A 22124-nucleotide genomic window follows, 5' to 3' on the forward strand; every position below is an offset into this window, starting at 1 on the left:
TAAAATTGAGCATTGAAGCAAGCTGGCTGATGCTCTAAAGCTTTTCTAGCATAAATTCTGTATATGCAGCCTAAGTAAACGTGGCCATAAAACTAGAGCCTTTAACCAGCTTGGTGCAAAGCAGCAGTACTTGGTCTAGCTATCAGCAATCGCTTCTAAAACATAAAGTGTAAATAGGGGAAGGGTGTATAACACTGGATGGCCAACATCTGGTGCTCAGAGACGCTGGCAGCGACCAACCTGCCGGCTAAAGGCGCAAATTCAGCTCTTGTGCATCCAAAAGGGCCAACCTGCAGCTGGGATCTGTGTACAGACGGGGGCTCGCTCCCAGGACCACCTCACCTGAGACCCGTGGTGTGAATCGGGAGCAGATTCAGCTGTTTAGATGGAGGATGCTCTCCCTGGGCAGTGGGGAGCTTCACTCTTCTTGCTGCTTTTGATAGTGAACCGGATGAAGATGGGAATGGGGCTAATGTATCTTATTTCCTAAGGCTTCCAGAGAGAGACCTGACACTGTACTCCTTCCTGTACCAGCCCAAGCATTACCCTCTACAGAGGGGGCTTCCACTGATTGGAGGTGCTCATCGAAATGTGAGGATCTAAAACTCCCCAGCAGGGGCAACTCCAACCAACCACATGGTGAAGGCCATAAAGCTGGAGGAGTCTTGCCTCAGCAGCCCATTTTGAACTGAGCCTCAAGTGAATTACTCAGTGCTGCTCTGCAGCTCCCCAAAGAGCCAAGCACTGCTTCCCACACAGGCCTGCAGCTGGCATCACAAGTGGGACACAAGCTATACATCTGGGAGCCCCATGCCAAGCTGGTACATTCACAGCTCATGCAGAAGCTCCACGTGACAGACAAGAGGAATGCCTTAAAGCTCTTTGTTTTTCTAAAGGATCCCTTGGCTGCCCAGGCATCAAAGTAAAAATCTGACAGCCCCTGCTCAGTGAGATCAGGAACTCCTGCAAGTTCACAGATGAAACTAAATTCATGTTGTTTTTAAATGGCATCCTAAAAAACCTTAACGTACACGTAGGCAAACCTGCTAAGCAACAGGGAAAACAAAACACTGGGAACACAGGCCTGAGACAATGATAACAACAAATGAAAGCCATGAACAAGAAAACCCACGTTTCCAGCTGCTGCTGCCCCATCACTTCAGGTTCAGCTCAAAGCAGAAAGCTCAAGATGACACAAAGCCACTCTGGAGATCCGCAAGTGGGACCGAGTCAAAAGCTCCTACTTTCAGTATGGTATCACGCTTCAGCCACACTTTCCTTCCCCTTCCCCAGCCCCACCAGTGTCTGGGGGCTCTGCAGAGCATCACAAAGTAGTTCATCCATCCCCAAAGGAAAAACAGCTTCCTACAGCACAACCTCAGCGAGTCCTCATCACGCAGGCGACTCACCAGGGCCTGCCCAGAAGGCCACAATGGTTGTAGCGCAGAAGCCAGGTCAGTGCACTGGTTTCACACACCCTGCATTGGGGAGGCCTCGCTCTTTTAAGAGGTATTAAATGAAATTAGTACCCCACCAGCCGCTCTCTGGGCTCTCTGTAGATTCCATTCTCACAGCTGAGAGGCTGATCATCCCCAGAACATCGAGATGAACTAGTGCAAAGCAGATGTCTTCCTGCTTCCCATCGCATCCCCGCTCGGCGCACAGAGAACACAGCCAACCAGTCCATTCTTCCAGGGGCAGAGGGGGATTAAGAGCTGTGACACATGGTCGGTTTGTTCAACAATTTCACCATTAAGGTTTTGCCTTAAAAGTGGTTGAGCTTGTTCTTTTGTGTGGAGGGGGCAGGGGAAACATGATGTGGGCAAGGCTAGGAAAAAACAAAACGGTAAAATCCTCCTTTTCCCTCCCTCCCCACCCCCCCTACAATTAATACCAGCACATCTTCATGTTAAGTTAAAACATCTCTTTAAGTTTTGGTAGCACCAAATTCTGTCCCTACCCTTCTTCTATCCCCATGTCATAAACTCAAACACACTGGCCCAAGAGCATACAAAGGGTTTGGCAAAAAGAGGCATCAGCCTTCCCTGCGCACGGACACAAAGCACACGCTTCCAAACCACCCCCACCTCCACCCCTCACTCCTGGTGTAAAGCCTTACACATCTGAGGGCATCTACATACCTTTAGTAGCTGCCACAAGTTTCATCAGTGTCACAGATGGGTTACAAAGCGCAGGAGAAAGTAAAACAAATCCACTAAGTGCCCAATTGTTTGTCCACACCGAACCCCCACCTCCTGTCCTGCCATCACTTCACTTCACAATCTGCTTTGTGCTGGACAGGGCAGTGATCTTAATGGCTTCTGCTTTTTATTCCTTAACATTGGAGCTTATTCTAAAATTGTACATTTAAACAGAAACACGAATTTTTGTATCCAGTAGCAGAATTAAAAGCTATCCTGTCCACACAGCGCTCGGACGGTTTCTTTCTCTTAAAAGGCCAAATCTAACGAGTGAAACAGAAGAGACAAGTTACTTTGGCTGCAAATAATCAAAAATCTGGCTCAACATTTTGTTTGGACATTATGGTTCTATAATTTAGGTATGTCCTTCAAAAGAAGAGACACCCCAGTCAGCTGCCTCTTCCCTAGTTACGTAGGAACGACGATGCTCTTGGCTAGCAGAATGAGAAGAGCAAGATCCGTGTTTCCATCTGCTTGTTCCAAAGCCTCAAGAGCCTCTTGCGTGGTGAAACCAGCGCTGAGGATCCGATCAACGTCGGCTGCAGGGAAAGCAGGTGATGGAGAAGCCACAGAGTTAAGTCCAGTACAGCCAGCTGGTGGGATCAGTGGTGGTTCCTCACACCCACCCAACGGCCACGGACCTTCAGGAGCTGAACTGCTGCTTCTCCCAGGTGCTCCTGCGAACGTGCTGCGAGGATGTCGAGGGGCATCTTCATCCACAGCAGGTTCAGAGCAAACGGACGCGCTTTCCTCCTGAGTCAGACTAGTTGGACACTGATGACCTTCTGCCAAAACCTCTGCCTGCTCAGAGCTCTGCTGCTGGTCAGGTGTTGCTGCAGAATTTACAAGGACCAAATCACTCTTACCTGGAAACTGCTGGCTCTCCAAAGCAGCTTCTTCAAGAGCTGACTGGATGGGAGTGACAGACCCAGTGCTGATGTTTTCTGGACCATGAGGCTGCTTCTCCTCTACTCTTCCACCTTCAGACCTCATCTCATAGAGGGAACAATGCTGTTCCTGGCAGGCTGGATCTGAGCCTTGCTGCTCATGGCCAGAAAGGCCCTGCTGTGCCGCTGGCTCTCTGTAAACCACTTCCAGCTGAGAGATTTCTTCAGAGGCAAAGCTTTTACCTTCTCCTTTCCGACTGATCACCAAGAGTTTGTGCAGCTCTTTCAAGGCTGATGCTAGAGAGAAGCACGGCTCTTCTGAGGCTCTTCCTGGATCCGTGTCCAGCTGATGGATGCTGGAGGGGGAAGAGCTGCCTGCAGCCACCAGATCAGACAACTCACACTTCACAGGGGTTTCACTAATGCTTTCAGAGTGCAGGACATTGCTGGTGGGAAGTGGATCGCTCAAGGAGGATGCAGACTTCAGTGACTCCACCTCCATAGAAACGGCGCCTGAGCTCAGGCCAGACACGCTGCTGCTCTCAGCCTGCTGCTTCTGCTCACTCACTGAGCCATGTGCTGCAACTACAGGCTGCTCAACTACATCTATTTCCATGACTGCTTCTGTATGCACATGGCTACAAGCAGCTGATATCTGGATACTCCCTTTTGCACAGGAAAGACCTGCTTTCTCCAGCCCATCTCCTCTCGTCTCCATAAGAAGATTTTCTGGCTGGCTGGCTTCTTCCACAACCAGTTTCTCAAGCTCACCAACACAGCAAGGAGGTTCTGGGTCGGCTGCCTCAGTTTGCATCTTCAGATGTTCCTTCTCTGGTTCTTTGCAGGTCTGATGGTCTGTGTGAAGCTCATGCTTTTGCTCCTGTTCTGCCTGCTCTAAAGGCAGACACACATCTTTATTCTGCCCGTGCTTAGCAGCAGTGTCAGCCAAACTATTTCCTTCTGTCACTTCCAAAGGATGTTCCTGACCACGGTCTCCTTCTTTAGCATTACATTCCTTTAGACTGTCAGCAACAAGTGATTCTTTGAGTGTCTTCTGGGAAAGGCAAGCTGGGCTGAGAGGGGTTACCTCCCCTGGCTGGGGAGAAGGGTCGTTATTTGCCAAGGAAACTTTGCTGGAAAGATGCTGCAATGAGGGAGGACGTTCTTTGTCTGGGGTTATCTGGCATTCAGTTGAAGACTCAAAAGACTTGACGGCTCTGGGATCAGTGGGCTCTGCAAGGCTGGATTCGGATGAGCAAATTGAAGCAGGGGCAGAGACAGAACGATCAAGTAATTGATTTGTGGGATTACAGATCTTGGAATTTAGTCCTGAAGACTGGACTGGATTTTGAAACCCATCAGAAGCTGGTAACGAGGGCATTTCCAGTGAGGTAGTTTCTTTGTCACTATTCTCTAACAGAAAACAGAAGGACAGGAGTGGTCAGGACACATGAGAACCGCTGTTTTTCACTGTAGTAGCGAAGACTTATAAACCAATGGCTATAAATACCTGGTCTGTGGCCCACTCCAGCTGCAGTAAACACACACTACATGCATCAAGGCTTCTGACGTTCTGTTTGGATTAGGAAACAAACACACCAAACTTGTGTTAGCGTTCAGAGCACACCCCATGCACGGTTATCATCGGCCTGCGACCCCGCAGCTCCCCTCCTGACTGCCCATCAAGGCAGCATGCAAGCAGCAGGAGCTCCTCTCTGCCTTCTGGAAGGAGTTCTGCCTGGGAAAGTCGTTACATCCAGTCAAAAATAACTCTGCTGGAGAACATTTTGAAGGCTGTTCTGTGCTACACCGCTGCGGAGCGCTCCGTGGGTGATACTACACGCTTGACAGAACATACTCAGCACAAGGCATGTGTTTAGCACCACACTGGTTTGCTCTCCACAGAGCTGGAGACGTTCAGGAGCCAGATTTCAGGGAAATGATAGTTGAGAGGGCATCAGAAATCATTGCAAACAGCTCCCAACAGCTACTGCTTTGCCACGGCTAGCGGAGGCATCACGGGGAGGTGAAGGTGAGCAAACATCACTTGCTGAAAGAGGGACACAGTAAGGACCCAAAGGTGGAAGGCAGAAAGCCCCAGAGGAGTTGCTGCTGAGGCTGAAAAGAGCAATGGGAAGGAAGATACAGGCAGACATCAAACCCAGCTCACTGTGAGAACAGATGAACTCCAGATCCCTATCAGCAGTACCAAACACCGAGTCGTTATCAGGACAGACTAAATAAGTGAACTTATCTCACTAATAGCCTAATCTTGCTCATGTATCAGCTCTCAGGCTCTCATTAAACCATGAACACCAGCTTTGCTGTACCAGCACCTGCTCTTCCATTAAAACCCCACTCTGCCCAGTGTCAGACATGTATTTGGGGCTGTGTTATTTGCTGCATTAGTTTCCTTTCCCTCCCCAGCAGCCTCCAAACTCAGTGGCCTTAAACATCCAGCACCGTTTTACCCTAAGTCCTTCTCTTTCTAGAGATACACAGGTGTACTGGGGGCAGCTAACCATGCTCAACACACAGCCAGGATTTCCTTGAAGTTCACAACACAGAAAAACTCTGCCTTTTTTCACCTCAGCTGCTTGTTTCTTTTATTGCCCATCAAATAAAACCAGAACACTCCGTGCTGCGATACCACACCTCTGATCAATACCCTCTGGTATAAAATACAGCAGCCCCCACAGAGCTGCCCCTTCTGCTGCTCTTAATGCAGCTACAAGAACCCAGCCACGCTGGAGTACTGAGAAAGCAGAATTATCCTGTAGATTTTCAGCCTGCTCCTCTTTCAGACGGGTGGCAGAGAGGCTTGTGACACAGGATACAGATGAAAACCAGAGGCATCTTTTGCTGTTTCTAAGCAGTAGGATTACAGTCATGCTCCCTGCTCCCAAGCCAACCCTTGAGACAAGAAGCAGAACTGCCTTTTGACCCAGAGGATCGGTAATAAGGGTCTGATCAGTCCAATGTGTCAGAGATTTGCAGTCATTTAGACAGCAGAAATAGCTGGTATCCTGCCAATTCCTCCTTCTGAGACCCACCGTCATCCTCCTCCCAGGGTTATCAGCAGGAGCCAAATCCCAGCCCCATCAAGGATATTGATCTGGGAAACAAACACTTCTCCACAGAGTGCACCATCAGGGATAAACTCCTCTCTATATTAGGAAGAGCCTGAACTGTGTACGTTGGTGGCAGCGCCTTTCTTACGTGGAGGCTGCCTACATGAAGAGATGTACGTGGGGTAAACCACCTGAACACACTTCTTCCTAAAGCAGCTGGGGTTCTGCTCCCAAATCCTCCACAATTCCCACGTTTTCCAGTGGTGTTGGGGAAAACAGATCCCAGTAAAACGTACCAGGGCTCCACTACCACCCCAGCAAGTGGGAATCACCAGGCTGGCTGCAGTGGGCTTCGGGGGATTAAGTAAAGCTCCAGAGTAATCCAGGTGCACTCAAAAGCAGCACTTGAATAGCTGCAGAGGTATGTGGCAATTTTGGTTGTACCACCTGCCTGAAGGCAGCAAAAATCCAAGCTGTTCTGAAAGACCACAGGCCTTGCATGAAGCTGAGTTCCTTGGTGCTGTGTTAAGTTCTCTCCCTCCGTAGTTTCCTGTTGATCTTCCTGGTACCATCTAGCAGCCACTTCAGAAGAGATGATGTACCTTAAAATTCTGACCTCTCAGGATGCAGGCTGTGAGCCCAAGCCAGCTTGTAACACATCTAAGACTTACCCCCAGTGAAATCCAAGCCAGACCTGCCTTAGCTTGGGGTGTTCTGGAAGCGTGGAGTGAACACACAAAATGGATTTCCTATTCTCATAAACCTTTTATGTTCCTCTGGGGCTCAGCATCAGTGGAGAACAGCAGAGAGCTGACCAGTCTGACCAAAGCCATGTGGTCTTTGGAACTGTATCAGTATATAAGCAGCTGTCATTGGAGCCATTTTAGGTGCTTTTCATTTCAAAGCACTTGACTAAAACGCTTTTATTTTAAAGACTCGTGTATTTTGGGCTGAGGTTTGCTTTGTATTTGACCCTTTCAGCAGAGAACTGAGTCCAACCAAGTATGATGTCTGCAAAGTCTCATCTAAAACAGAGAGACCTTGCAAAAACCAACCAAAGCTTCCTCAGCCCCAAAGTTTTAACAAGACCAGAATTAATATTTACATCTGTGTGTATCCTCTGCCAGGTTATGCAAAGAGACCTGAGCCTCAGCCACCAAGCCTGACCTTCAGCTATGTCAAAACCTGATGGGTCAAGGTCAAATCTGTGTTTGTGTTTCTCTCTACTTGCTTCAACTTAAGGTTATAAGCACTCAAGCTTGTCTTTGAAAGGTTTATACATCTCTGGAAATCTTACAGGCTTAGAATGGAAGAAAACTGGTCATAGAGAGCACAGTCTTGTGCTCCCCTCAAGGTGAACAACTTTGTTATTGGCAAGAAAATCACTGCTCACTCTCTGGACTATCCAGCAGCAACTGGGAAGCGTTAAAGAAAAATTCTGGTGCCTTAACAACTGTTTTTATACATGATTTTTTTTTCCCAATCTGGTTAACATGCTTCAATTAGGCTCACAGCTCAGCTTTCACAGAATCACAAGGTTGGAAAAGGCCTTTAAGATCATCAAGTCCAACCATTCCCACCCTAAGCTAAACCAGATCCCTGAGCACCTCATCTACCCTTTTTTTAAACACACCCAGGGAAGGTGACTCAACCACCATAATTTTTTATGTCCATAGGGAACTATGAGGAGGGTTCCCTGGAAAAGGAAAGCCCTGAGCCCCAAGATCAGAGGGGCTGCCTGTGGGCTCCATGGGGAGGTTTCAGGCCAGGTATGTCTTTCAGTCCTGGCTGCTTTGGTTTGGGAGCTAGGACTGAAAGACATATTTCAGCTATTTTGGCATCTGCACTGAAGTAAACTTTGGAGCTACCCAACCCTTCCATAGCCCAATCTGCCTTCTGCACAGCTTATCGGTTCCAGAGGCAGAGGGAAGAGCAATGCAGGGAGGAAGACAATTCTCTTTGCAGATCACATTTAATGCTGATGATCTACACTAGGACGTGGATTCAGCTGCTGCTTTTGAAATCTGGAGCAAGAGTCCTCTTCAGGAAGAGAAGCAATTCACCTTCCAAGGGCACAAGCACTATTCTAAGGGGAAAAAAATGCTGAAATAGTACTACTGCTAAAAACCATCACCAACTTTAGTCCAGAGATTTGTACTTAGCTCCTCTATTTTTACACGCTGCAGCTATTAAGAACAGGATTTGCAGAAGCCCTCACAAAGCTGTCCTTACATGAGGCTGCTAAAATATCACACAACCAAAGCACGTCCCTGGCTAAGGGCTACAACTCGACCCCAAAGACAACCATCTCCACGCCTTCGAAGGCCAAGAAACCAGAATGGGCAGGAGGTTGCAAGGAGAGCACAAATTAAACAGCACAACCCCCCCACACACCCCAAAATGCCTTCATGCTGTACAGAAATGAAGAGAGAAGTGCAATTAGAGGCAACAAGCAAGACTAAAGCCCCCTTCCCTCCAACATCAACGCGCTCATGCTCTGTCTCCTTGGAGCTGAGAAGGGGGGGGACTGCTGACAGGCACCCTGACAGGCAGCAAGAACACTACTGCAGATGAATATTTCAACTGGACTCTTCCTGGTACCTGCTTCCTCTACGGATTTCTGTATTGCTTCTGCTAGTTCCTGGTCTGCAATCTCCTCCGGCCGCACGTCTTCCCGCCCGGCTCCGTAGGCCAGCCGGGCGCACTCCGGGAGCTCGCCCTCGGGGAGGAACGTGGTCTGCGAGCCAGTGGTGCCAATCACTAGTACATTCTTCTTGAGATCAATGGAACACTGTTGAAAGAGCATCAAGACATCAGCAGCCTGTAAGAGCCAGGCAATTCCCAGAGAGGGGGAAAAAAACCAGGAGAAACAAGGTTAAAGAATTAATTTCCAAAGGGAACAGCTCCTTGCAGCCAAGCGAAGGGGACAGAGAGCATCAGCTGTAAGCAAAGGGCTCTGAATGACTTGATTTGTAATCAGTCATTCAAGCTGGAAAGCTGTGAGCATCCTGGGTGAGAGCAAAAGACTTCAGGGAGCAGTCAGACACCCTACAGCTATCCATGACATATGCCATGTGTGTACTACAATAGAATGGCCTGGGTTGGAAGGGACCCCAAGGATCACAGAGCTCCAACCCCCCTACCACAGGCAGGGCCACCAACCTCCAGGCCTGGAGCTACACAAGGTTGCCCAGGACCCCATCCAACCTGGCCCTGACCACCCCCAGGGATGGGATAACTGTCTGGAAGATAAATCCCCCATCAACACCCCCTAAAAAAATCCCAGTAAGTTCACAGGCACTTCTGTTCCACCTAGCACTTGATCCAAAGAGCCAGTAGCTGTTTCAAAAGGTACCTGATGCCTCTTCAGCATATCCAGTCCTAGGAGCATGTCCATGGGCTGCTCCTCAAGGATTGAGAAGGAACAGGCCAGGAAATCCCCTTCGATCTGGACCTGAGCTGGAACACAAGGGAGAAGAGAAGTTACCACCTCACAGCGTTACAGCACAACACATCTGCTTTCTGCTCTTCCACCTCCTGGGAAAGGTCTGCACAAACCTGCTGGGTAAATGTGAAACCAGAGCTCTGAAGTGCTGATTTGATCACCTAAAGCCTGGTCTTGTGCAAGCCCCAGGGACTATTGCATGTTAGCCCTGGTTTTTGCATGTGGAGAGAACACATCTTCTGAGCTCAGGCCTCCCTCAGAATCACAGAATCATGAAATTGGAAAAGACCTGTAAGATCATTGAGTCCAACTGTTCCCATCTCCCTGGCTGTTAAACACACCCAGGGAAGGCGACTCAACCCCCTCACTGGGCAGCCTGTTCCAGGCCCTGACAACTCTTTCAGGGAAGAACTTTTCCCTCACATCTGCTCTGACCCTGCCCTGGGGCAGCTTGAGCCCATTGCCCCTTGTCCCATCTCCTGTCCCCTGGCTGAAGAGACCATCACCCACCTCTCTACAACCTCCCTTCAGGTAGCTGTAGGCAGTGAGAGGGTGTCCCCTCAGCCTCCTCTTCTCCAGGCTGAACACCCCCAGCTCCCTCAGCTGCTCCTCAGAGGATTTGCCCTCCAGCCCCTTCCCCAGCCTGGTTGCCCTTCTCTGGACTCACCTAAAAGTGTTAAGAAAACCCCACAAAAGAAGCCTTAAATGAGACAGAAGCCAGACTGCTGTGTCTGAGACAGGAACACATCGCCTCTGTGGGATTCTCTAATGATTACAGCATCAAACCAGGTACTCCTCAGTGCCAAGAGTGCAGGAAACAGGATCAAACCAGTGCTAAAGCTGCCCCAAGAAGAACCCCAGTACTTACCTAAGTGCACTCTGCCAATTATTTTCTGTGTCCCTACACCTTTAGCAATGCCAGCCCACCGCCGATCTACCAGCCTCATGATGTTGCACCTTTCAGCACAAGCTTGGCTCATGATGGTCATCTGGGCACCTACCAGCAACAGAATTTGGGTTAAATCCTGACAGCTCATCAGAATTTATATCCTCTCCTGGAAGGGTTTAAGATCTTGCTGGGAAACTGTGCTGCATCAGGGCAGAAAGGCTTCCTGTGAATCCCACTGTTTACAGACACATCAGCACTGACAGTAAAATAAGTATTGCTCTAGAGCTGGAATCACCCCAAGTGCTTCCCCTTTAAGGCTGCAGAGGAGAAGCACAGCAGTAAGGGCATGCAAACCCCCCCTCTGTAAAACGAGCTAGGGCACACACGTGGCAGTAAACACCACAGCCACCAGACCCTGGAAATCCTCCCAGAAGCCTCGATCTGGGGTGTTCAAGGATTCCTGAGTGCTCCTTCACTCACCAATGTGGCACTTCAAGTACCAAATGCAGTGCTTTATTAGGGAATTTTGGGGCAAAACTCCTGGAGTGTTTACTGTGTGCAGAGAGATGAACATGGAGGCAAATTCACCTGAGTCAACGAAGGCTTTCACGGGGTGTCCGTTGACTTTGCAGTTAATATACAGCATCACCACCTGGCCAAAGCTCTCAGGAGCCTCTTCCATTGCTATTGTCATATTTTCTTCAATGTTTTGTTGCCTGAACGTAGTAGAGAAGAGAGAAAAATCAGACCTTCCATCAGCCAAACCTTATAACCATCCCTTGGACTTCCAAAACGATCTGGTAAGCTCACCTGCTGCAGCTCACCCTACAAACAGCACGTTTAAACCACAGCAAAGACCAGTTTGTTAGCTAAACACAGGCTTCTTAGCCAGGGCCTTGCTAGCAACCATCCTGGCTTCACCCAGAGACACCAAGTCACTCCCCAGCAGTCACAAAGACTTCCAACACCTTGCCCAAGTCACACTGCAGCACGAGGCGACCTTCTGTTCACAACAGAAAGCTGTCACCACAGAGTTAACCTGAAGAACTCACGAGCAAGAAACCTGCCTGTTTATTAGTCACTCTACAACAAAGGGCTGAGGGCACACGGTGAAGATGTTGCCAGGAGCTACAATGCCAGAATCCCACACAGCAGCTGAACGTTAAAATCCTCCAACGCCTCCCTGGTGTCTTTCTTTTGCCAGGCACAGGAAGGGAAGGGAAAAAGCAAGCAAAACTGCAGTGAGATCCCCACCACGAACACAAGCCCTCCCTGCAAATCCAAGCCTACAGAAGAAATGGTCTTCATGATGCCCATCAGAGCCCCCCCAGTAATCTCAGAAGCGCTGGGTGTGTAGAGACTCCATCCAAAGTCATTTTATGTACAGAAGAGGGAGAAGGTCTTCCAATTTTGATGCTGTTTCATCTGTCCTCCTCAGTAGGGGAAGCTAGTTCCTCTTACCCACCTTCTGTGCTGTGGTAGCCTTCCCACAACAAGGTGAGTAGATGTGGTTTCTCACAGGCAGAGGAAAACAGTTAACGGCACCCGACACCTGGCTGCATGTAGGAGCTGAAAGACCCTACTGTCTGTCCTGCTCTGTACCCTCACAAAAACAGAGAGCAACACACATCCTGCCTTTGATTATTTAAGATTAAATTGGACATACAGCAGCATTTCAGTTTGCTTTCTTGTCAGATCCACTATTCTTCTTTCTCTTTGCTTGAAACTCTCTCCCCTAAGATGGACCTGAGGGGCAGAGACACGTCTCAAGCAAACACCATGCCTGCAACTGCTTCCAGACAGTCCCAGGCAGAGCACATCTTATGAAGCAAGGAGTCAGAGAAGCTAAGCAAGGAAATTCAGGGACATGAATACAAATACATGCCCAAACTGTTCCCCAGCAGCAGCTGCACAGCCTCAGGCAGGTCACCTTTATCTGTCCCCCCATCTATGGAAGGAGGAACGTGCTCTTAAGCCTCCTTTGCTATCTATAAATGTAGATTTTTCTGCATTGCTGAGCTAAGCATTTCATCTGGCACCAACACCTCATCAGTCCTAACACCAGAATGAATTTTGGTTATGATCAACTATGAGCCTGTATCAGACATTTCTTTACTGGGAAAAAAAACCAACCCACATCAGTCATGTTCTGACTCAAGGATTTATCATTCAATTAAAGAGATCGAGCCTCAGCCCAACCCAATTACATTTGGAAGACAGCAAGAGGGAGCAAGTGCTGATGAGCAGACTGGATTTCTACAGAACATCTCTTCTGACAGCAGTGATGGTCAGAGTCTAGAATTAGCCAGAGCCAAAAACAATTAGCAGTATGGTAATCAAATCCTGAGGGCAGCTGGGAGAAAGGATATTGCTGCGCAGAGAGCTCAGCTTAGAACCCAACACAGACCCAGCTCTTGGGTTCAAATCCCATCTGAGACACCCAGGTGCCTCCTCCGGAGAGGATCCTGGCTAAGTGCTTTCCACAAGTGCTCCTGCTCCAGAGTGAACCAGCTTGGACAGCTCAGGGACATCACACATGGCCAGTGGAGCTGCCACTGGTGATCTGTGCTCAACTGGGCACATCTAAAGGGTGGGGTGTGCCCACATGTCCCCAGTTCCCAACCTTCCCACCAGCAAAGCTTGCCCTGCAAGTATCCTAAGACAGCATCTAAACACACTCAAAGGAAAAAGCATCTTCCTGTGGAAGAAAGCACCAAGAAGAGCTCCAAAGCCTGCAAGTGACTTTGGTTTGCTACCTTATATCTTCTTCTATCTTGGCCTGTGCCTCCAGATCGAAAGGGTCAGCTGAATAGAGTCGGATCCTCTCCTGCTCCCGCCGGGCTCGGTCCTGCTGCTGCTCCAGCAACACCCTGGTGAATTTCTCTGCAGTAACAAGGAGAAACACAAATGCTTTTTACTGGAAATTACTCTTACAAATCAAGTTCTGGCACAGCAACCTCTTTCCTTTTACGCCAGCGTGCTCTCAGGGGTAGAGTCAGCAGCAGAGGCACCAAAGGCTTCATCCCAAAGCAGCTCAGATGGACCTCAGAGGATCGGTGGCAAATTTGGGAACCCACTGAGATGGAAAGGAACTGGACAGAGCTCCTTCTCCTTGTGCCCACCACACAAACTCAGCATAATCAACCTCAACTGCCTCACACACGTGGGTGGTTTTGTGTGAAAGAAAAATGGGAAGAAAAAACAACCAACCCCAAAGCCAGATGAAGACAACAACATTTAAAACAAAGAGCTGCCATCAGAGCAGGAATTCATTCTTCCATCGCAGCAAGAACTGCCTACAGAATAAACCAGCTGCAAAACCAGCTGATAAATGAGCCCTGAAGCTGAAATCAGGGCTACAGAACTCACACAGTTCAAAGCAGAAGCTCAAGCACATGTGTACTCTGAAAAGCTTCCGAGAGGGAAGTGAGATTTCCTCGCCCTTGGTAAGATGGCACAAGGACAGCTTGAAGAACCCATCACATTTACACTCAGCAACCCCCAGTAAAGCACCAGTCTGTAGATCCAGCCCAGTAAAACACCAGTTTGTAGATCCAGCAAATGCAAAATTGTCAGGCACATAAAGGCCAACAACAAAACCAACTTAAAGCCTAACAGAGGCAGAGACAGCACCGTTTATACTCCCTGCAGCTGAAGGTCTACCACTGAAACCCAGCTGTCACAGGCACAGTATCTGCTTGTCAAAGTCTATCTGCACGGTGTAAGGACACAGAGTTTAGATCCCCAGTTTTTGAATGAGCTTCAGGTGTTTTTTACTGCTTGGATCTGATCACATACGTTCCCCAAAGGACTCAGCAGTAACTTCAGTCCTGTAAACACAGAAGGTGGGAGGTTTGCTTCCAGAAAAACCCAGTTCCCTTGAAGAAGCTCTCTGGCTCAAAGGCTCGTGTTCAGGAAGGCACAGGGCATGTTTTCTTGTTTGTTTGTTTTTAAATTAGGCTTCTGTATAGCAGGTGCCTTCTAAACTGCTTGTGGTGCACCCAGCAGAGTCACGTGCCACGTATCTATGTGCATATTTGGGCACTGGAGCCAGAGCTGAACTGGATCTGAGCCCAAATACTGATAGGAGCAGCACAGAACGATGAGAGCATAACCAGATCAAACCCTGCTTCCTCCTGACTGCCCACCACAGCTATTTGGGACTAAAAGTGCACACCCAAAGCAAGGTTTAACGTGTACAAGATGACAGGAAAGGATCAGGAGATGAGCCAGTTTTGGGTGTCTCAGGCTTAACCTCTCATTTCCTCTGCCAGCCACAGCCCATCTTCTCAAGGTGACTGGAAAGAACACCTGCACTGCGGATGCAGCGCTCACTAGAGGTGTGAAAAAGCTCTGAAGCACAAGGGACACGGTTTAAAATCTGGATATGAGCTAAAGCCAGCTTGAAAAAATTAAAGAGAGTGACAATATCCATGCAGGTTCCTTTCTGCCTTCATTCAACCAAGAGAAATCACTAGGATGTAACCTTGGAAGTGGATAAAAAGTCTCCTGCTAGAAGCTCTTCACTCATTTCCCGAAACTCAACAGGATTTATTTCCTAAACTAAAGGTCTGGATGCACGTGTTCTCCTGCCCAAAAACTCCACTTTTCATACCCAAAGGACACTGGAGTTCAAAGCTTCCAGCACACCAAGAATGAGGGACCAACCCCTGCTACACACCTGTGGAGGAAGGGAAGGACAGTGCTGGGCTTCAGCTGTGCTCAGAACACACCAATGCTTCCATGATAAACACAGACTTAAACATTTATGACTATTCCTATTGGAAAAGCTCCCTAAAGACACTGTTTGAATGTTCCTTTTCCTCTCCCTTTCCATAGCAGCCAACCATTAGGGATAGCTGCTTTCATAGCTACTGCCTCCAGGATGCAGCAGACACCCCATTACTGGAAAACATGCATTTGGGGAGCAGAAAAATCAGGAGCTGAGCAGCTTGTCTTCACAGAAACTCCACTTATCCATCCATCTGCTGTTTCAAAGTAGGGGACAGAGGACATTAAAGAAGCCAAGCAGAAGCAACAGGCCCAACTTGACAGAAAGGGTCTTGTCCAAAGGAGAGGAACTCTGCCTCCAGCACTCCCAACTGGCACCTTTCAACCCCAGCCAGCGACAAACCCCTTGGCCGCCTCTGATTAGAACTGAGCTCAGAGCAAGACCTAAACCCACCTCCCACGGATTCAAAAGCCACCTTACCCAGGTCTCCGCTGAGCAACGCCTCCGCCAAGGGCGGGTTCCGCTCCTTCAGCAGGGACAGCTCGTGGGGATTGGCAATCAGCATGTCCCGGAGCAGCGCCGGATTGTCCAAACCCTGAGGGAACGAAGGCGCGTCGGGAGGCGAGGGGCGAAGGCGCTGTGCTGGTGCCTGCTGCTGCTGCTGAGTGGATGTCCCAGGGACTGCGATGCTGCTGAAGTCTATTCTTGGCAGACCTTGAGGAGAGAAGAGGTTTGCATCCCTGCTTCACGTGTGCAAGGAGGTGGGGAAGAAAGAAAGAGCTACAGGGAGGATGAGCTGCTCTTAGTGCTGGGGTAGGAGATGGGATTCTGAGAGCAGCGACGTGTGTCGGAAGCACGGCCACGTCCTCAGGTTACTGGGTTAGGAATGCTAGCACCTATTTATGTAACTGGTCTGGCTTTCTATCTGGCCCATTTTTTTAATGCCCTGAAATGCACCTACTGCATCGCAGACTAGTTATTTCCAGCTTCACAAATGTGAATGTCAGGCGGGGGGATTGCAAGGCTCAACCCCGGTGTCTCTGTGGCACTGCTGAACCTCTCCATTAAAAAAACAGAGAAAGGAAAAAAAAAGTAACCTCTCTGCAGACCTGCATTGCAGGTACCCATCCTCCAGCTGAGGGAGGAGAGGATGAAGACCTCACACAACACTCCCACGACCTTCTCAGCCAGCTGTTCCTTCTTTCCCAGTGATATTTCGTGACGGGGGATTTGCTAGAAGGCAGGATAGAGGAGCAGGGCTCTGCTGAGATGTTATCTGAGCAGTCTTTCCCATGTACCTAGGATTGTGTAACTGGGTTTGTCAAGACACAGCTTCTCTGGGTATTTGTCACAGCAGAGATTCAGACCACACGTCTCAACAGCCCTTTAACGCGTCCGGAGTCGTTCAGGCTGCTTTCTGTTGCAAGCAGCAGCTGTGTGACAATTCACACGCCTTTACCATGGTTCCCAACCAGCTACCCTCCTTGCTTCCCCCACATTTCTCCCAAATAACAGTGAAATGGGATCTGCTTCCTTAGATTTTTTTTTTTTAAATAATTAAATGACAAGCCCTTTAGCAAATTTTGAAAGCCCTTGTCTCATCCCTAGTCACACCCATATAAGGGACCTTATAAACAGGAGGGGAATCAACTCTTTAAAAGGGTGGATAATGGCAGGACAAGGGGGATGGATTAAAGCTGAAGGAAGGTTGGTTTAAATTAGATATTGGGGGGGAGTTTTTTTACAGAGAGAGTGGTGAGGGGCTGGAACAGGCTGCCCAGAGAGGGGGTGGATGCCCCATCCCTGGGGGTGTCCAAGTCCAGGTTGGATGGGGCCCTGGGCAACCTTGTGTAGCTCCAGGCCTGGAGGCTGGTGGCCCTGCCTGTGGCAAGGGGTTGGAGCTCTGTGACCCTTGGGGTCCCTCCCAACCCAGACCAGCCTGTGATCCTATGATATGATCCACACTCCTAGCGTGGGTCTAAAGGAGACTGGCAGGAGATGGGGTTGGTGTCTGGTAAGCACAGGATCTTCAGATGCTCAGGGTGTTACCACAAAGCCTTTCTCACCTGGGAAGCGGATGGAGGGCCGCGGCTCGACGGTCTCCTTCTGCCGCAAAATCACCACGTCCCCGTCCTTCAAGCCATAGGAGGCCAAAGACCTGTTGTTGTCGGTCAGAGGTCGCTCCGCATAGACGATCTGTTGGCAGAGAGAGCGCGGTAAAGCCCGGCACGCGCGGCCAAGGGGCCAGCATCCTGCTCTACTATCATGACAGGGAGGCGTCCCTGGACCTGGTGATCTCTCCAGGTCCCTTCCAACCCCTAGGATTCTGTTTTGGCAGCTCCTCCAGACCCATCTGAAGCTTCAGAAGGGAAGGCGTGCCAGTCTCACCACGGGCACGGGCAGGCCCTGCTGAAGCACTTCTACCTCAGGCACAGAAAGGCCTCAGAAGTGGTTGGACAACGACGCGGAGTTGGGTCTTACCGAAACCCAGCGTCTCAGAGAAGGGCTGGTCTCTCTTAATTAAAGGCCACGATTTGGAAAGGGACAAGCTTTACACCAGGGCAGCTTGCCACACCTTCCCAAAATCCCCGTCTCTCCGCTGACACAAGTCACAGCCCGTCTTCTACAGCATTATCTCAGCACCTACTGACCAAGGACCGACTGCATCCACGCAGGCAGCATCGATCAGGATTGACCCACAGATGATACAGCCCAATATCCATGATCTTTGCCCCATCCCACAACACGGTTCCCCAGAATAACCAGTTTTACAGGGACATTAGTGATTAGCTCAGTGATTTCCAGTTCACACCAGTGATGTAATTCTGCCCAGACACGAAGGTTCAGTGCCCCAAGACACCACTCTCAAGACTGCAGACTGGGAATTAACAACTTCTGACCATAAAACATGGTGTCACATCATTTTCTAGTAGAGTAACCTGACTTAACAAGGGGTCTGTGAGATTAAACATAAAAATATATTGAGATAAAAGAGAATAATCACCATGGGAACACTTCTGTCAACATCAGATCTGCAGATGGCCAATGATACAGGGAATTAAAAAGCCAAAAAGAAGTGTTTTATGGGAAGGAAAGTTCCTGGAAACGCTACATGCTAAACTTTCTGTGCCTTCATGGGAGTGCAACAACACCAGGCAGATCAGTTCAACAGCCTCCTACCCCTGGCAGGAATCCAAAGCAAGAAGCACCAGAGAATTCGGCCTAAACTCCTCTGGCACCTGATGGAAACCCTGTGTCTCTCTGGGTCGGGAAAAGGATGGTTCAGCAACAGGTTTGCCACAGGTCAGGACTGGTAGAGCCGCGTGGGAGAAGCTTTTGCAGTCTGTGTCTGGCTGGGTTACAGCTCTGCCCGATGCTGTCGCCAGCAGCACGTCCAAAAAGAAGGTCCCAAACCCACTTCAGGTCTGGAAGACACCACTGGCTGCCACAGCTTCACTCCAGACACTCAGACACACGACACACAACCCCATTAACGATCTCCAAGCAGAGAGCCATCATCAAGAGGTGGTACCAAAGGCGAGAGAGAAAAGCCTCCCAAAAATCCAAGAACCAGGAGAACAACACGTGATTAGACACAAGCATGAGCTTCCCACCTTCTCATTAACGCCACAATTAACAGCCTCAGTGGTACTGCACCATACCAGGTCCCTTCACAAGCCATACAGAGAAGTGCTGTCTCTACTCCCATCGTTTTCAGGACATTACCAGCATAATTAACGTTCGCTTGTGATGGGAAGAGTCCCACCAGCCACATCCTGACTCATTAAGGCTGCTGCCCGCAGAGAAGGAGAGCTCATAAAACATCCCCACTGCACACACACATCTGAACTGGCAGCATCCCCGTGCAGACAGGCTGGGAGAGAGACAAGTTCATCAGTTTAAGTGAGGTTTTACCTCCCTCCTCTTCCTGGGATGAGATTTATGTGCATTCGGCCTTAACACCTCAGACAATGACTTAAGCACCCGGCACTCACTCTACATCCATTAGCAGCACAGCTTAATAAGCTTCAGCCCTGTTAAAACAAACTGGTTTAATTGTGCTGCAGGTTTTGGTTATCACATTCCCAGTGTGTTTTTGTACAGCAGCCAAGTACCAGGCACAGTCTCCCGGAGGTGACCTGGGCAGGGCACTGACACCGCACCAGGGCTGGGCTTTGCAGAGCTGCAGGGTGGAATTTCCCTATGGAGCAAGGAACCCCAATCTAGAGGCCGTGCACGGGCAAGGAGACTTGCCAGAAGAACGTGGTTCTGCCCAGAGTCTGCCTGTCCCCTCTCCAGAACAGCCACCACCTCCACGCACGGTGGAAACCGCAGCAAGACGAACAACTTCCCCTCTCCTCTCTGAGCTCCCTTTATCACCACAGCCATCCCCGTTATCTCCTGCCACCCTCTGCAACCACAGCCATCTCCCTGAAACCTCTCAGCCTCCCTCCACCCCAAAACTGCAGCACCTCAAATTAACTTCATGAAGCAGCAGACAACAAGGCTGGGATTAACTCTCCTCTGCACACAGCGGCGGTTCGCTCCACCCCACACAAACTTCACCATTAAATTCATCCTCTGGTTCATGCCAACGGGATGCACAGCCTCAGTTATGGCAAAGCAGCTGTTAACCACCATGTCTGGTAGGTGCAGTACTGCCTGTTCACATAGAATGGTTTAAGCCTGTAAAATCCTTCCACCTAGCAAGCTGGTAACTTGTGTTTTTATAACTTTTTCCCTTCCTGAAGGTCCTCAGAACACTTCTGGGCAGAAACAGTAGAGAAAGGAACAATAAATAAATGGCTAGAGAACATTAAAAGAGAGGAAGATGAATCATAAGTGGCAGATGGCTGAGCAGAAGGGAAGCAGAGGTGGCTACAAAAAGCACAGCGCTGATCCCTGCTACCCGCGGCCGCTCGAGTCACCAAACTCTCCGCTGCGGTGCAGGAAGAACTTAAAGCAAGGGAACTCTGAGCAAAATCTCAACAGAAAAGCTCGTCATCCCTCCTCAGCCTGAGCCAGACCCAGAGCCAGCAGGATCTGACACGAAGGGGCCAAAGGTGAGGATGAGTTTCTGCTCCGTGTGCCCAGAGCTGGCAGCGTCCCCCACGCAGAGGTGGCGGCTACGATACACACAGAGGGGTTGTTTGCTGCAGCATGGCAGGTGGGAAGCTTTGGGTTAGGCTTTGCCTGGCTTTCTACCAAAAAACAAAGAGCTTTTCCCCTAAAGGAAGATTCACCTAACCTAAAATGTCCTCTACCCCTGTCCTGGAGACAGCTTTCCCCTCAAAACCCAACCTCCCCTCTCAAAAGGCAGCGTGAAAGCAAAACACTGTGGGTGAAGAGTCAGGAACCCGCCCAGCAAGGGGACAGCGTCCACCTTGAGGGCTGCTGGTTCAGCCCTTTCTCCATCGCTGACTAATATTTGCTTGAGTGGAAAAAAAAGGCTTTATTAATTCCAGCAAGGAAAAGGCTTGGGGAAGCACAAAAACAACTGCCACAAAACTCTGCCAGGCACGGCCAGGGAGAAGAGCAGATGTTTCCCTGCCCCAGCAACACGCTGCCCTGCTGGTAAAACGGGTGGAAATTGGAAAATAAAAAGGAAAAGGGGGGGGAAATAAAGCAGGATGAAATCCCAAACTGTGAGTAAAGCCCAGAGGGACGGACAGAGGGATCAGAGCCGCCCCCACGCCGCAGCTGGCTGTGTGTTTTGGCAGGCGAGCGGCAAGCGAGCCCCAAATTGGGGCTGGAGAGGGGAACCTTGGCCCAGGGAAGTCAGGTGGACAGGTTGTTCTGGGCTCACACCTGTGTGGTAGAAAAGTAAGGGGGGAAAAAAAGCCTCGAGCTGCCCTCCTGCCCCCCAGGCGGGATGGGATTCGGTGTGACAAATAAACCCTTTCCAGAAGGTTTCAGCTTCGCTCCCTCGGGCTTGAGGCGCCCGCGGGCTGCCGCCTCCCCCCTCTCTGACTCCCATTCCTCTCACTCCAAACCCTTCCTCGCCAAAACCCCCAAATCCCCCTGGAAACTCATGAAAAAAAAACCCGTTTTCTCCTCTTTTTCAGCTCCACCGCGGGAGGAGAACGAACCTTTCCCGCGGGGAGCCCCGTGAGACACGGACCCGCCGGCGTCCCGGAGCCTTGTCCCGAGAGGCGAGGGTTTTGAGGGGAAACCAGGGAAAAGGACGCGTTTCGCCCCAAAAGCCAGAGGGAAGCCTCCGCCCCGCACCACCCCTCCCCCGGAAAATAACCCACAGGCTGAGGGATCCGTCGGGGCGGAGGCCCCGGCGGCTGAAGAGGGAACCCCGGGGGGTGAAGGGGCAACGACCGGGCCCTTCCCCGGTGCTGGGGGGGGGGGGGGAGGGGGGGAGGCCCGTCGGCGGGCAGGGCCTGACCTGGCTCTCGGCCGCCGGGATACCGGACTCCAGCTCGCAGAGAGCCCGGAAGTTCTGCAGTTCGAAGTCGGCGTCCACCTGGAGGGAGAAGGTGAGCTCGCTGCGGTCGCGGCGCAGGCAGAACACGGTGAGCAGCATGGCCGACCCGCCGCCTCCGCCACCGGACCCCGCCGCCAAGTGCCGCCGCCGCCGCCGTCAAGCGCCGCCGTCGCAAAGCGCCCGCCCCGCCGGGTCAGAGGCCTGCTGTCAATCAGAAGCGCTCGGCCAATCAGCGGGCGCCTAGCGAGAGTGGGGGGCGGCACCTCCCGCCGGCTGCGGCGACACGTAGGCGGGGCCTGGGCCCGCGGCGGCCTCGGGCGCCCCCGGGTACCCGGTACCCGCGTGTCCCCGCACCCCTGGACACTCCTGCACCCCCCCCCAGCGCCAGGCCCCGGGCTTCGGCCGCCCCTCCGGCTCCCACACACCCGGCCGGAGCTGGGGGGAGCTCAGCGGTGGCTGCTGGTCC

General features: G+C 50.7%; 1 protein-coding gene across 1 annotated transcript; it reads right to left on the bottom strand.

Moving 5' to 3' along the window:
• Positions 1–2609: 2609 nt before the first annotated feature.
• DDI2 (DNA damage inducible 1 homolog 2) lies at positions 2610–21757 on the bottom strand (the record flags this gene model as incomplete). Its single annotated transcript, XM_084274491.1, has 10 exons — positions 2610–2740; positions 3068–4501; positions 8761–8950; positions 9515–9618; positions 10473–10601; positions 11082–11209; positions 13250–13376; positions 15706–15939; positions 17292–17421; positions 21620–21757. 10 exons carry the CDS (start codon positions 21755–21757, stop codon positions 2610–2612), a joined length of 2745 nt encoding a protein of 914 aa, XP_084130617.1.
• Between the last annotated feature and the right edge of the window lie 367 nt (positions 21758–22124).

Source organism: Gallinula chloropus, assembly GCF_964237585.1.
Source record: "Gallinula chloropus genome assembly, chromosome: 23".
Classification (NCBI taxonomy): domain Eukaryota; kingdom Metazoa; phylum Chordata; class Aves; order Gruiformes; family Rallidae; genus Gallinula; species Gallinula chloropus.